The sequence below is a fragment of the Megalopta genalis genome, chromosome 7 (genome assembly GCF_051020955.1).
Source record: "Megalopta genalis isolate 19385.01 chromosome 7, iyMegGena1_principal, whole genome shotgun sequence".
Taxonomy (NCBI): Eukaryota; Metazoa; Arthropoda; class Insecta; order Hymenoptera; family Halictidae; genus Megalopta; species Megalopta genalis.
Genome location: NC_135019.1, coordinates 20,078,766 through 20,095,410, shown reverse-complemented (window position 1 = coordinate 20,095,410; position 16,645 = coordinate 20,078,766). Strand labels below are relative to the sequence as shown.

The following is a 16,645-nucleotide window of genomic DNA, read 5'->3' as shown; positions in this document are numbered from 1 at the left end:
GCTTGTGGTTTTTAGGATCCGGGGGAAATCATTCGCAGAACGTCCGACTGATAATTCTGTCTTCATGCGTTATCGAAACATGCAGCGAACTGGATTAAGGATGCGCCGTGTCTCCGCGGAGCTAATTAAACCGTGTCGGAAAACAAAGGGTGAGTCGCCCTAACATGAAATATTATCTCTCATACGCGTGTTGTTGGATTTACGATGCTGCAAATCAAACAACAACGAGCTATGAATATTTAATCAATGAAACTTAACATCGTCTCAGCATGCATTGCAATTAACAATCAATAAACCATCTACACTCAACTGTTTTCCTTCTCTCGCATCGCAATATTCGCCCCGAACGTTCTTTTACACTCACTAATTAACATTTAACCCAAGTTCACGATTCGCAATAACACAATGTCACACTTACAGCCCATCTTGTTTCATGGATATTTACGTTGGTAGTATTCACCGATATTTTCTAAGACGATCTAATGAAACAATGTTTTACCTATTTGCATTATTTTAAAAACTATTACTTTTTGTTAGAATGTTATTGAGTTCGGATCAGCAAGAATTAACGAGGTTTATTTATATAAACTCTATAAAACCGTTATATTTATATTTAAATCGTTATATTTACGTATACATTTTTGGTGAGCGAAAAATAAAATTAAAACAATTTGTTTATTTGTGGGGAGATAATATTTTTATACATAATATATAATTAGAACAATTTTTTTATTGGTATAGATGGTCAAAATATGCTGACTAACGAAGTTTGGTACGACTAATAAATTGATTTGGCGAGATTTAAGAAAAATGCTTATCCTGTAAATTTACGTTTTCCAGTATTTTTATTCCTTTTCCTCTGTTACTACTTGGTCGATGGCATTTCGTGTACGTTTGCTATTAATAGTAGGTCGTATTTCGGCGAAAGATTTTTTGAAAATCAGCCCACAGCAGAATTGACAATATCATCTGGATTGAAAGTCAATGTTGAGAAAAGTCTACATACTCTCTGATAAGATTATATAATTATTCCTTTTAAGCATTTCAAAATTCGATTTGACTAAAATGCACATCTGGTCTGGTACTAGACGGTCTAAAACTTTGGAGATGATAGTAGATTTTGAGAAAACATGAACTTGAGTTTATTTTCTATGCGCAGAGAAATCTATTCTTTTTAACACGTTAAGTATCGAACGTTCAACCAAAAAATGAAAACCCACAATACGAAAATCATATATCAATATCATATATGTAATTAATGGAACCGAAACTGGAAAGTTTACCATAGGAAAATAAAGTGTACCGTAGAAAATATTAGTTGATCTCTATGGTGTTCTAAAAATCCTAGGGACATTCAGTTCCTTCAATATAATGCAACAAAAATACATTTCAAATTCAAAGTATAATAACGTTATTAAACAAAATTATTACTGAAATCCTAATCTTTCACATTTGACTCATAGTATTCGTAATTTCAAATACTATATTTGCCCATAGAATAGCAGATTATAGAAAATTGACTTTATAGAAGAGAAGAAACAAGTTAAAAATTTAAATAACTGACTATTTGATAGCAAATAAAGAAAAGAAACGAAACTAATATGAAACCCCTTAATATCAAAGGCTTCAGTGCTCTAACGCTTTCCTACATGGTGGGCTGGTAATCAAAGCTCGGGAACGTTTAATAAGCGTGTAGAATAAGCATATGTCTAGCTCAGAAACTCGGTTTTCGATATCGCGTTCGAAGCTCGACACGTGTACCTCCGAAATTACGCTCAACGGAGCCTCGAATAACTTCTGATAGGAACTTGATTAAAAAACTTGCACTCTTCGTGGAAACATAGAATTTTCGTTTTTTTTTCCCGATGCCCCATGTGCCGGTTAACTACTGATTAATGCAACCACGCTGGGGATTTAATTAGAGCCTCTGTGCTCTCAGCTCCTCCTCTTCCAAAACCCGGGGAAAATCTGTATAGCCTCCAGAAAATGCGATAGCAGCCACAGAATAATCCACAAGTATGTGTCTCTGCTCCAGATTGTTTTTTTCTGGTGACATAACCGTGAATTTGGACAACAATTTTCATTGGCTATTTTATAAAAACGAGAACGTTGCACGTTCAATTGTGTATATATTCAAAAGAAATTCAACAATTTTATTCTTTTTGAGTGACAGAAACGACACCAAGAGATTTTCATACAATTATTTCAGACATGAGAATTATTCAAATAACGTATTTAGAAACTGAAGATTATTTGTTATGTTATTTGAGTGCCCTACAATTAATCAACGATTATTTTGCAACAGTTTGAGCAGTCATCCTCAAAATAAAAGTAGTAAATTCATTGTTTCAGTTGATTCTATGTGCAATTCTAAGTGTAGGCAAACCTGGTTTGTACAGGGTGTCTTAGAAATAATGTTGCAAGCAGGGATAATACAATATTGAACGTGACGAAATCTCGATGAAGAAACAACAAACTCTAGAGTAGCCTATGGGAAATTTCTCAAAAGTCAAGTATACATTCGCTGACGAATTATAAAATTTATTGTTCTCGAAAGGGGAGACTCAAACAAAAAAAATGTTACTTGTTTTCATTGATTTATTTGTCCACGTAGAATCGGTACTCGTCTGCTTGTACCGCGATTTCGGAGACGCTCTGTATAAATCCTATCTCCCTCTCGCTGCATATCGAATCGCATAGAATCCAGAGTCACCAAACTGCTTGAACGATAGAATTTCATTGTTTTCCTTTTAATAGAGGCAATTGGAATTTACTTTTGGGACACGCGCTGCAGGAATATAGAAATTGGCAAAATGGAGGAGAACCGAACGGTTTTTATTCTATAAACCTGGGGACGCTCGCGGGGAGTCCACGGCCAGCGTCTCGTTTCGGCGGAGGGACGGTGAAAATTCTGATGGGTTTCAATTTCTACTAGTACCCCGTAAAACTGACGTAGCTACGATAAAACGGGAGTGAGTTGCGACGATAAATGCTGCACGGACGTAACAACTGGCGGTGCGCATTCCGACAGAATTTCATAAACAAATACACCGGTATATAGAGCAGCCCGATAAATCGGTTTACAACCGATAAAAAGGTAAGCGTACGTTTAAGGTAAATTACTTCTCGGCGGCCGGATGGTCTCTAAAAGAGGGAACGCTCCCGAACACGAGACCGTACGATTCAAACGGGTGAAATAATACGATTCCGGACGGACTGCCCGGACGTCGATTTTTATAGGCATGTGTACAGTACACGGAATCAAGCGGACGTTCGTTTATTCTATTAAGAGCACCACCTGGTGTGCGGCCGGAACGTGAACTTTATCGAAATTTTCTGTTCAATAAGTCTGTATAGAACAACTTCTCTGAAAATCCTGGCACCGCTCCGTGAGAAATCCTAAGGACCTATGATCAACTAAGATTTTATATAAGACAAAAGAGAAAAACGTGCACAATTTCTTAAGCTTTGTGAAACGTTTGCCATGACTAGACTGAGGAGTTTTACGCAAAATAAAAATTGTTTAAGTTAACTGGAAGAATCGTAAGTTCGTCCACACACAAGTGTCCACACACCTTTCAAAACTGTATAACTTTTTTAAAAGTGACCTAAAGTATTTTGAAATTTTTTGTAAATCGCAGTACTTCATAAATTTCAATCAAAAACTGATAATTTTTACGTGTTTTAGGACCTGTAGCTTGACTATGCGTCAAGTTACCGAGAAGTTCCAAATGCATTTTATAAATTTTCATTATAGACTCAAATAAAAAGATGAGAAAACGAGAGTTCTTTTACATTCTTTTTTATTCCAAGTACGGTAGTTTCTCCCGGAAATACCAAAATGGTTTATTAGAATGTGAGTCGAGTAAGAAAAACAAGTAATAAAAAGGTATGTGATCAATCTCCGTCGAATCGTGGCGCGTGGCCTTCACATTGCCATCGAATGTGGCTTCCGAATCGTGGCAAAAGATTTGAAATAAAATAGTTAAGTCATCGTTTTCACATTCTAGCATTACTGTGTATTTATATTAATATGCACCGGCATGTTGGTTGCTGCCTTTTTTTGCCAATTGCTCCAGGTTTCTATAAAAACAAGCCACGAGGTTCGAAGAATCGTGTCTGAGTGTCTGGCGATTACCGTCTGCAATTCCGAGCTCTGAGTCTTTTGAGGAGAATTTTCTGTAGGAGTAAAATTTAAATAAAAGTATTTTGTACAGTGAACTAGTCCCTCTAGCATTCACAAAAAAAAGTTCAAGTCATTTAGATGAGTTTCAGAAAAAGTTATACCGTTTTAAAAGGTGTGTGGACACTTTCGCTCGTCGCTGCATCTTTCTTCTTTTTATCATTTTAATAAGTCACAAATGATACGAGGATATTCTTAAATTCATTTAATGCCTTCACAGTTTCATATTTGACTTAGTTATTTTTGCCAAAAGTGCATAAAATCCGCTGTCTAGTCATGCAATTTCTGAAAAGACGTTGAATTATTTATTCGAGACGAGACCTGCCAATTCAAAGAATTTTACGCTACGACATTAATTTAGATCGAAATACGCTCAGAAATGAACGACGCGACGTGAAATATTATTTTAGCACTGTTTCATGAACAGTAAGATACGAAAATATATAAAATCGAAACCGACCGATAAATATTCTAAGGCAGGGATGTCAAACTCGCGGCCCGAGATGAACATTTTTGCGGCCCAGTCAATATATCCGATGCAAAGTAAAAATAAAATAGAAATGTGAATTAGAAATTTTGAAAGTAGTCTCGACCAATAAAATTTCTCACGAAATAGGAAAGATAGTATCAGAGAAGAGATGTCAAGTATCAGGACGTAAACAATAATTTAACTTTATATATGTTTATTACAATGTACTAGTCAAAATAAAAATATTTGTTTCTATGAACATTGATTTTTTTTTGCGGCCCACCTAAAGTTAAGCATCGTTTATTTGGCCCAAGTTAGCTTTTCAGTTTGACACCCCTGCTCTAAGGTAACGTTGAAAATACAGCAAGGGGATAACTGAGAATTAAAATAGTTTGAGGTGATTCAAAAGAGAACAGTTGTTTTATTCGGTACAGTGGGAACAGTATCGATCGGTACAAGGTATCGGAAATTAATCACAAGGAATCCCTGTCATGGATTACAACAAGTGTCAGGCCATACGAAGCAGTACAGGTTCGTAAAGCGCACCGTAAAGTAATTAATCGAGTTATTGAAATTCGAATCGAGGGTAACGCGCCCGTGGCAACAGTTGGCCCGAATAAAATGCCGTTAATTAGCAACAGGAATGAACGTTAACTCGCTACAGGGTAGATTATCGTCCCCATTGCAGCCACTTCGACGATTTCTGGTGCGGCCACACAATTGTTACGTTTCGCTTCTATTAACTGAAACTAATTTCATTGATCGGATTTAACTGGAACAGCCGAGGATAAAACAAGCGTAAAAGTTGCATTTCCAGTGTTTACTTCATCAAACTCGTGAACAACCTATCTTCGAGATGTTGACTGAAACGCTAAGAGCGAGAAAATAGTCTTCTTCGATGCACACCGCGTTTCCAACCCGACTAAAGTTCTGCAACAAGCGACAGCCTGCAAAACGCTGACTTGGACGCAATATAACACCGGGGTTAAATTAGACGTTTCGCTTCTCAACGCGCTTACGAGAATGCATCGTCGCCAGAAGACTAAACTTGCTAAAATGTATGTGAAACAGGTGGCGAATGGCTTTGGTTTCCCTTCCCGATGCTAATTATTGTTCTCTCAACAGCGTTACCAAGTAGCAACTTGAACTACAAGAGAATGTGCAATAAGAACTGCGATGCTATTTATTCGAGGACTTACAGCTGTTACGTTTTACGACACTACAGCAGTGGAGCCAATTATTGTGCCCTGTTGACGGACTTCGGGAGTCTTCACTATTAAAAATAACTTCAGCAATTTAATTAACGTTTCTTAAGAAATTAATGGTAAATTTCAAAGTTTCTCTTATCGATTTAAATTTTCCCATGAAAAAAAATATCAAATCTTCTTTGAATATTAGATGAAAGTGTTAAATGAAGAATCGAAGTCAATTGTTCTTACTTTGCACATCAATAATGAAGGGATCAAGTTCGGTTGAATAGAAGCCAGTGTATTAAAAACGTTCCTCTTTCTACAAGTTTTCTTGGAATTATGATTAAAAATTATGAATCAGAATGAATAAGCAAGTAGTAGCAGTCTCGCAGACCGGCAATAATAGTTAAGGCTTAAAGAAGGAAATTTTGATATGATTTCACGCCGAGCCACCCTTCTGACGTACCACCCAGTCAGGAATGCGTGACTCCCTCGGTCAACTTTCACGCGCAAATTGAAACAATTCTGAGCGGTCGCGAGATAACTAGTTGTTTAGCGAAATGAATGATTACGAAAAGCGAAAATGTACTCACCTCGTCGACCTCCCAGCCCTGTTTCTGCCAGAAGTAACAGCTAACAAAGGCGGCCACAACCACTGCCAAGGGTCCAGCGCCGCCGAGCTCGATCGCCTCACTTCCAAACACTGCCAGCAATCCGCCGCTTAATAACATCAGCACTCTCAAGGGCACCATGAAGGGCTGTAACAGATTGAAAGATCGATTAGATCGGTCTTCGGGGAGGGGCTTGCTTCACCGTGGTTTAACCTTATTGAATTTCGGATTGACTAACGATACTCCTAAGTGCCACCAGATAAGATCTGTTAATTGCCGTATCTCGCCGCACGGCAAACCTTACGGCATCGTCCCAATGAATATATCGTTTCCGTAGCTCAATATCCATTGTGTTTCTTTTCCGAATTGAAATCGACCCCATTCTTACGAAATTAAAAACTCCCTTTAAATCACGGAATCTAATAACGTCTCTGTTCGCTCCACAACGGAGACATTTGGAACTAACACGATTGTGGTTCGAACAATGTTTTAGCTGTTTGCTTCTTTACTTATAATCTTTAGTAATTGACGAAGCGCTACTTCAATAATGTTGAAGTTATGTTTATATATAATAATAATATTATATATATTATTTTATTATATAAATATATAATATTATTATAACTTCAACATTATATATATTACATTATTATATATGTATTATAAAGTTGAATTATTTTTTAACGCTTCTTTCATCGATAAAAACATGGGGAAAGTAAAATGTTATGATGAGAATTTAGAGCTTAAGTGAAAAACGTATTTGATTTTGATATAGTCGAAGACAATTTAAATATTTTATCATCTGGAAAAAAATTTTAGTAGTGGAAGCAAAATCATAGTACAAAAGAGGCGAAGAATTTGTGTCACTGAAAGTGAAAGCGAGGATTCACAAGAAGACGTATGTAGACACAGATGAATGACGTGATGGCAACGAATTTATAAATGCGAAAAAGAGTAAATTATAGTGTATGGCCAAGAGTCATGATCAATTGTTAGACGAGATCGCAGAAGAAGATTAAATTACTACGCGAGGCATATTCTAACATCAAAAAAGTATTTAACAGTTTCATTTGGGAAACTTGGCACGATTTGAATACGGATGAATTGTCGGCTTTTTACAGGAGTTGCTCTCAACATGAGCAGAATACCTTTGTTACACGAACAAGAATATTGCTCGAAGAAGCACAATAGTAGAATTCTTTTGTTGCTTAATGTATTCGCAGTAAAAAGATTTAATCAAATATCCTGTGTGCTGCATTACTTAATCCGACGAAATTTAAAATCTTATATACATTAAAATAAAGTACTTATTTTATATATATATATATATATATATATATATATATATATATATATATATATATACTTTAACATTCTACGAATTGCATATGAAAAGTAATGTTATTTTATACTCCAAATGTGTAGTTTAAAATGTTTCGCACAACCAAAATAAGAAATGATTAGACATAAGATGTTGAACTAAATTGATCGATTAACTGAAACTACCGGAACATTTATATTTTCATCGCATTCGCTTTCAAAAAAGTTCTTCCATCAAAAAATTCGTCAGGGAAACATCCGTAGTGAGGTAAATCTATATTGCAATACACACACATAATATGGAAATCTGCATTTCAGATGCAGTTGACGATGTTGACATGACAGAAGTAGAAAGCATTTGAGATTTTATTTGAAAACGTATTGAGTCAAGTGAAAGATAAAATGAAAAAACCTATTACAAATAAATACCAAATAACGAAAGTCTAGATAAAGCTTGTTTATACTTCTAAATAACCTAACATGTAATTAATGCAAAGAACATTTAACCAGACATATCAATATTTCAAATAATATGCAGCCAGATAAAACAATGTATTATTACAGCTATTACATGCCGAATAATTTATTTATTTAAAGACTAAATCAGTTAACCTAATATATTATAATTTCGGACAACATGTAGCCTGATAAGATAATACATTATTCCACCGTTCATTTTCTAAATAATTCATTCGAACAATGTCCAAGCATCTTACAGCATAGTGTCGCGCATCGAAGTTTCTATCGTCGCGCGACACAGATTGATTATCAAAATAGTTGGCAGTTATCAGAGACCGGATGGAATCGTCGGAAGAATGGTTTTGTACGAAATCGAGGATAAATCGGCGGGGAACGCGGTTCGATTGCGCGTAATAAGTTCTTACAAGATGACGCCTCGCCGGTTTCATCCCCGTGTAAAAGGAAACGGATAGCAAACTTTATCCGAAGTGTACTTCGCACGGTACACAGACTCGCGAGTAACTGCACGTTCGGGTCGTTTCGAATCGATGATGAACAGAGGAAACTTTGAGGCACGTATGTACATAGAGCGAACGAGGAAACGTTGTTCCATCCTACGATGAAATATGAATAAAGGGACGTGTGGGATTTTCTGATACGACGTTTTCTCCTGTACTTTCCTCATCAATATTGAAATTCCTGTGACCACCCTCTCCCCGTCACCGATTTTACAGCGTCTACGGCGCTACGAGATTTTTATCCCCGGCTTCATCAACCGAGCAAAATTAACGGATCACCGTATCACTGAAAGATTAACGATCTCGGAACTGTAACTTCGTGGTGGGGAAAAAAATCGTAAGGTAGTTTATCCGACCTCGTTCGAAAGGGTCAAGGCTCCACTTTAAAATCCCTGAATGGAATCTTTTCGAAGACCTCTTTATATTAAGGAGCGGAAGAGGAAACTGAAATCGACTTTATTTTGGGAAATTTGGAATAAAGTTGAAACGATTCGAAGTGTGATAAAACGATGCCATTAAATCGTATGTGAATGGTTTAAGAGTTGTTATTTAAGCTCTGCGGAGTATTTCGGATTTACGAAATTGTTTGAAGCATAAAACAACTTTAGTATTTCAGTTTGTTATTTAATATAAAGTGGTTTCAAAACAGATTCAATTCTATGGTGTGAATGCAGAGACTTTGGAATTAGCTTTCACACTTTAGAATTAGCCCAGATAAATTGTTCTATGATCTCTTTTCCACGAAGTTGCAACGGTTGAAATTATCCAACTTCACTTCGTTGATTTGCTTTGCTTTGTAAGAAGACCTTCAGATAATGTACAAAATATTTCTTATCGAATTTGTCAAAGTTAATTTAATTTTTGTGAGTCGAATATCGCTTAAAAAGGATATAGACTTACAGTATTGTCTACAGTGTGACTAAATGTGTATTTGCAATTCATAAAAGTTAATATTTCATTAAAAAATAACGACGATTCATTGTAGCTAGGCTTTTATTTAGAAATTGACCCTTTTAACGTAAACTCGCCGATATAAGCAAAAAGTGCACACGGTACGTGCACTGAAAATACGTGGCGATAACAATGCATTCGTGAAATATTTCTCACAGCATCGCAACTGAAAGAGACATTTTGGCGACTATCACCGAGCGAGCTCGTATAATGTTCAATGTTCAAGTAGGTGGTTGCGAATTTAAATAAGAGTACCTACACGTCGCAATAAACTCGATTGCATTTTGCCCGAGGGTCGTAAGATGCGCCGACTGCAGTTTTCGCAGGGTTTCATGTGTTGTGCCACCGGACGTTATGAAATTTTCGTAGACACACAAATCAAGGAGACGTGTACGTAACCCGCACGTGTTCCCGGCGATCAGTCGACATGGCCACACATGCGATCTTGCGGGTTCTCCTACACGCGTGCTGATATTGCCATAAGTCGCTGAATATTGCGTCCCTGCGGCGGACATCGCGTACGTGTTTGCACGCGTGAATAAGTAAACATTCCCGGAGAGACTTTCAATAGCCGTGTCGCATTTGCGAGACGAATTCGGCAATTCGCGACAATTCGCAAATTCACGTCGCAGACCCTCGAGTTTCACGAGGAATCGTTACACCTGCGCTGACCCTCGAATAACACGTAATTGAACTGCATGGTTTCAAACTTTCTTTTTCAACGATTCTAAATAGAATTATTTTTCTCTATTCTAACAAAATTTTGGGCGTGTGACACCGATGAATTTTAGGGTTATTTTCGAAATGTATTGATCGTGTTATTTGAGGGTTGTTCGTATTTTATTTGTGAAATTACTTGAGATCGAAATAGAACCGGAAATTAATTAATTCTGGTAAGCCTGACAGAAATAGTTGCACAAAAGCTGTTAGAATTAGTGCTCCTGTTTGACAAACATTTTAATTACGTAATTATTATTTTTCATTAAGTCAATTTTCACTAAAAATGAAAGAAATTTTTGTATAGCTACACATTTTGTCAGAAAAAAAGCAACTTAGATGGCATTAGAGACATTTTGCTTTTCGAAATACTATTTTACAAGAGAAACGTAGTATAAATGTATAAATATTGTATCAAAGAAATAAATTTACCAATGATATACTAATATCTGTGTTTTCACTTACACAAGATTTATATATGATCAGCAGGAATAAACATTAGTTAAAGTTATGCGACATTTTATTATCAACATTATTCCAAAAATATAAATTCTTGTATAATGAAACATATAACACTAACTGAAATAACAGTTTGAATAAGTATATTTTATGACAAAAGCAGGACGAAAGAAAGTAATTTCGGTATCTGAAAACAAAAAATGTGTTCCTATATATTTATCTAGATTGTACAACATTTTAATTATAATTAATATTAAAATAATTGAATTTGTTCAATGTTGTCTTGCAAAAACATCTTTATCGTTTTAATAATTTAAAAATGATAAACTTGTAATCACTCGTTGACAAATTCGACAGCTTTGTTATTTAAAGAAATCATTGTAATATTATTTCAATGTACTTTTTCTTATAAAAAATATCTTTTTATTAGCATTTACGATACCGAAACGAAATGGGATACAAGCTAATTCAAAATATTCTACTTAAGAAGTCATTCAGTATCGGAGTACGCCCGGAAATTAAGTACGAAACAGTTATAATACCATTTTAAAGTGCTTCAGAACAGTGCTTTTCTGTTGGACTTGGAGATAGAATGAAGTCTCGAAGCGAAACGAGACGTGCAAATTCAGAGAATTTTACATTATGAAGTTGAAATATGTCCAGAAAGTAATTGCGAGAAACGTAGAATATTATTTTGGTGCTGTTTGACGAACGACATTTCCTGATTGGAATTGGAGACAAAAAGATCTTGGAAATCGAAATGGAACGTGCTGTGTGTTTCAGAAAATTTTACATTATGAAGTTAATTGAGGGTGAAATAGGTAGAATATTATTTTAGTGCCGTTTGGTGAACAGTAATTTCTTCTTAGCAATAGGGAAAAGAGAATCTGTGAAATTGGAACGAGTGGTGCCAATTCAAAGAATTTTAAATTACGAAGTTCATCGAGATTAAAATACGCGCAGAGACTAATTGCAAAACACGTTGATATTATTGTGGTGTTATTTAATGCACAGTATTTTCTGATTAGAACTTCGGATAGAGTTATATATACACATATTTCGATCTGAATTCGAAATGAGACATGCCAATTCAGACTATTTTGCTCGCGAAATTATTTGACGTGGAAACTCATTCGGGAATTAATTACGAGACATGCGGAATTAATTCCGTGTTATTTAATAAAGAGTATTTTCTTATTGGAATCTCGTATTTGTAGGAAATTGTCAGAAAATTGAAACGGTACGGGCCAATGCAGACTACTTTTCTCGCGAATATTGAGAATCTCATGAATTGAGATCGGAATACGTACAGAGGAATTAATTACGCGACACGTGGAATATTATTTCAGTATATTTTGATGAACAATGTATTGTCCTCGTACGACTGAAGGGCAGATAAAATCTGGATGTGAAAATGATATACCTTTTAAGTGAGAAAATACAACGATATGAGCAAATATTTTGTTTGATCCCAGTTGTTTTACTGCCTGGACGAGTTTCGCGACGCCAGTTACCTTCGTTTTCCCCCCTTCCACCATTCGCAATCGATCTCTAGTGAGAAAAACAGTGGATTCGATTCCAATATCTATCACTATAGTTTTTCTCGCACATCCGAGCGAGCCGGTATGCATACGATTTCTTTTTTTGTTTTCGTCGTGCCATCGGCGTTTCATGGGGATAGAACACATTCACGGAACTCCTCGCTGCCGTTCGGCGATGCTTCATTATTCGATTTCTTAGCATTCGATATTACTGTCTCTGCCGGATACCCAATGACAGCCTGTCGTAACTTCCTTGGAAATAGTTCTCCGGATATCACATCCATTTTCACTTTATATATTAACTTGGCTCCATCTATTCTCCGATCAATAATTCTGATATTTCATCCGTTTGCGTGTTATGTATCATCTCGGACCAATTTTCTCTTATTCAGAACGTTGTGGCAATAATTTGCCTTATAATATCGAGCCGATCTACAAACTACAAATATTATTTGTATCATTCAAATCGAACTCGAATATCGGCATGAAATATTTTACAATATCTAGAAAGAATAATTCAGGTAATTATCGCCTGAACTGTTAAATAAATAACAATTCTAATAAGAGCAGTCGTATGACAGATGTGGTTATTAAATTACATTAATTACGAAATGAATTAAGAAATGAGTAATTGAATTAAGATTACGAATTACGATACAATGGAATTAAAATTACGAATTGAACAAGAATAATTTATTACAAGTATCTTATCAAAAGTAACGAGAGAAAAAAATACGCAAAAGAGACAAAAAATGAGTAAACGAAAGGAGAATGTATCTCACTTCTTCAAAGGTCTGTGCTGTAATTTGAAGAACTCTATTTCGATTACACTGTATTTCAATCGCATTGTATTCGAATCACGCTGGCGATTAAAATACATTGCAGTTCAATTAATTGAATGGCTTGAGTTATGAAGTCTAATTAAAACGTAGTTGAATTACCGTGTAATCGAAACACAATGTAGTGAAATTGCAAAACTGAATTAGCACAACTTCGATCCCATTGAACCGTCTAACTTTTCCTCCAGACATTTCACGCATCCTTAACCCTTTGACTACAAAAGGCGTATATACACGCCCTCGAAAGTCTACCAATATGTACGAAAGGGGTAAATATTCGTCCTCTGCATTTTGCGGATTGCAACACCTTCGCTGTTACACCAATTTATCACTGTGTCAAACATTCTAGTAAACGTTGCGTTTATCAAATTGTCAATATCAAATTTCTTTCTTCATGATTATCTTCGTAACAATATGCGACAGCCAGTTGATGGTTCTATCCGAGAGTACAGTAAATTCATCTTAATTTTTCTTCAGCTTGTAAGCAAAAATGGACAATTTGAGAAGAGTCGATGCGATCATTCGAGCCTTGCACTCCGTTTTTATAATAACTGACAATCAGCAGCAATAGAAATGAGCCGCAACGCTCGAATAATCGTATCTCCTCTTCCCAAAATTGTCCATTTTTGTTTAGAAGCTGAAGGAAAATTGGGGAGAATTTACTGTACGTCGCAGTCAATGGGTTAAAAACAACGAAGATATTTGCAGTGTGCACACGTTAGGTGGCTCACGCTGTACAGTTTTATAGAATTATCCGATGTTCCGAGTCGGAGATATACCGTTGTAAGTACACACGTTCAACAAGTTCGTTCGAAGACGACGGAGGCACCGTCGTCTCGAAACTGAACTACAGTGTGCGGTAATGAATTATTGGATCCGCGAAGCGTCCGTAGCGACGGTGGAAGGAACAAGAGGGCTGGTGGAAAAATAGCACGTGAGATTTTCTTATGTCAGCCGGATATCCGTTGCTCGTTAATCCGTTGCCATTCCGGTTCGACTGCAGATGGCAGGAACGACGACGAGGGAACTCGGCGCAATGGAACGCGGCGGTTGCCACGAAGAAAACGATATCTCGCTCCGGTAACTCGCTTCAACGTTTCCCGACTGCGATCACAGCGAAGGCACCGAGGTTTTTTATTGTCGTCATGGGAAGCCGGTGGCATGCTGGCTTCGGCTCCTCGAGAGGAAGATATGTAGACGGAAGAAGAAGAGACGCGTGCCTGGAATCGATACACCCACCGGAATGTCTGTTCAATCGAGAATAAATTCGGTGCAACTCTGTGCACCGAGTTCCCTGTGCCGATTCCAGCCATTCCCCAAAAATAAACGCATAATTCTAGCAGAATCGTAATAACCAAGCTTCCATAATCATTTACTAACAAAATAATTTCCGGCCCCGTAGACGGTAATCGGAGAAATGCCATTTTGGCGAATGTGTTCAGAAGAAAAGACGAACGTTTTCTTCACCCGTCGCACTTGAAGCTATTTTAATCGCTATCCGCGGTATTTCTATTTTATACGACATTTTTTAGTAGATGCATGTGATGGTGAACGTATTTGTTTATACGACCTTTGCATTTTCTAACGAATTTATCCTCTACACTGGGGTGCCCTTTCTGAACCAGTTAGCTGTTTTTGACGAGTATACTCGTCATGAAAATATAGCAATACATTTTGTGTTACGACGAGTATACTCATCATAATTGATGTTTAAATTACATCTTTTGTGGAAACTAAAATTTATTCGTAAATTTTAAGGTATTTTGGATATTTGGAGGCCAACACGAAATAAAACGAACAGATAAAGAAATATAAATAATTATTCTGAAACAATGCACACATTTTGTCTTGGTTTAAGTAGTATACGCGTCATTGCTTGCTTTTTACGACATGTTTTATATACAAACTTTTCAAAAAGGGTCGCAACAGCGAACTGGTATTTTTAAGATTGAATATTTTGATAAGGTTTTTGGGATAAATGCAGAGCTTTATGTAAATGATATTTAATATTATTATATTAAACGGGCGTCTATCTAAACGTTAACGACAACTGAACAAAACATTTAGAGCAATTGCAGATTATTTTCCATGAAATTTTTATTTCACGAAATTTATACGAATACAAACTTATGTTGAATCATATCATAGTGACTACATCTAAAGTGGTGTAACTGTTTCCGAAAAGTAATTTCGTTTTTCAAAAATATTTCGTTTTGTAAGGGTGTTAAAAAAGCACTTGATTCAGTATTTTGCCAATAAAAATCCGGGCTAAACATTAAAACGACGTTGTCTTTCGTTTTCTCCTGAAAGAACAAAATTACTTTCCGAACAATTCAATATTTGATTCGAAGCGTTACTTACTACTTTGCACATAAATGTGTTCAAGCTGCTAGTAAGTGATCCGAGAAGTTTGCCCGAGTGCGAAGGATTGTTAATATCAAATTTTTCTGGAAAGAATTTTCAGCAGCGTCTCAGAGATGCCATTCGAGTGCAACGGTTTGAAAGCGTAATATATTCGAAAATGCATGTGTTTAGTACTTGCAGACAGTCAAGAAAAACACCGGACTAAAAACATCTCTCTCTCTCTCTCTCTCTCTCTCTCTCTCTCTCTCTCTCTCTATTATGCAAAACCTAACATCATATATTAGTAGAATCTTCATGAAATTTTTATTGCACATATGTCAGCTCTGAAAAATTGCGCTCGTCGTGAAATTTCTTTAGGGAAATAACTTTTAGGAAAGTGGCTATTATTCAGGCATTTTGAAAGATTTTTCAATATAAAGTGACTATAAGTTGCACAATACTATGTGCATCTTAATTAGTAGACTGCAGATTTTATGCATTTCTAACAAAAATGAATAGGCCTAATGCACAACTAAAGATACATTAAAAGAATTTAAGGATATTGTTGCATCGTTTTCAACTAATTACGATTGTTAAAAGAGAAAAGATATTTTCATCTAATTTATATTTCTTACAATTAACTGAAATAATTTTTATTTTGCATAAATATCCGCAGTCTATTAATCAGGCGTGACTCATTAAGGCAGGTAACTTAAGTGAGGAAATGTATTTTTAAAAATAAATATGGATTTTGTCAACTTCGGCAAATTAAACAATAATTGTAAATTGAATCAATTAAAAGATTTCCGCTTTTAAACGTCCCAAACTCAAACATCCTTCCTCGTTTAATTACTACAAATTCATTTAACTACTGCAAAATCATCATATGAATTCAACATGAAAACAGCCTCATTATATTTGACAGAATGATCGGACGCATGATCACGCATCATAAAATTGGTTGCAGCTGAATTAATGTTTCGAATTTCGCATTCAAATTCCTGAAACAGCATTCGAGGATACAGTACCATCGATTGACGCAAGC

At 36.0% G+C, this 16,645-nt stretch overlaps 1 protein-coding gene across 4 annotated transcripts in view; it reads right to left on the bottom strand.

Annotated features, from left to right (window-relative positions):
- The window catches only part of Nha1 (Na[+]/H[+] hydrogen antiporter 1), a 171,294-nt gene that overhangs the window by 16,033 nt on the left and 138,616 nt on the right, over positions 1 to 16,645 (bottom strand). For all 4 annotated transcript variants that reach the window (XM_076523728.1, XM_076523729.1, XM_076523727.1 and 1 more), the window contains one exon: positions 6,436 to 6,600. In XM_076523728.1, coding sequence (XP_076379843.1) covers positions 6,436 to 6,600 — 165 coding nt within the window. The remainder of the gene's footprint in view (positions 1 to 6,435; positions 6,601 to 16,645) is intronic.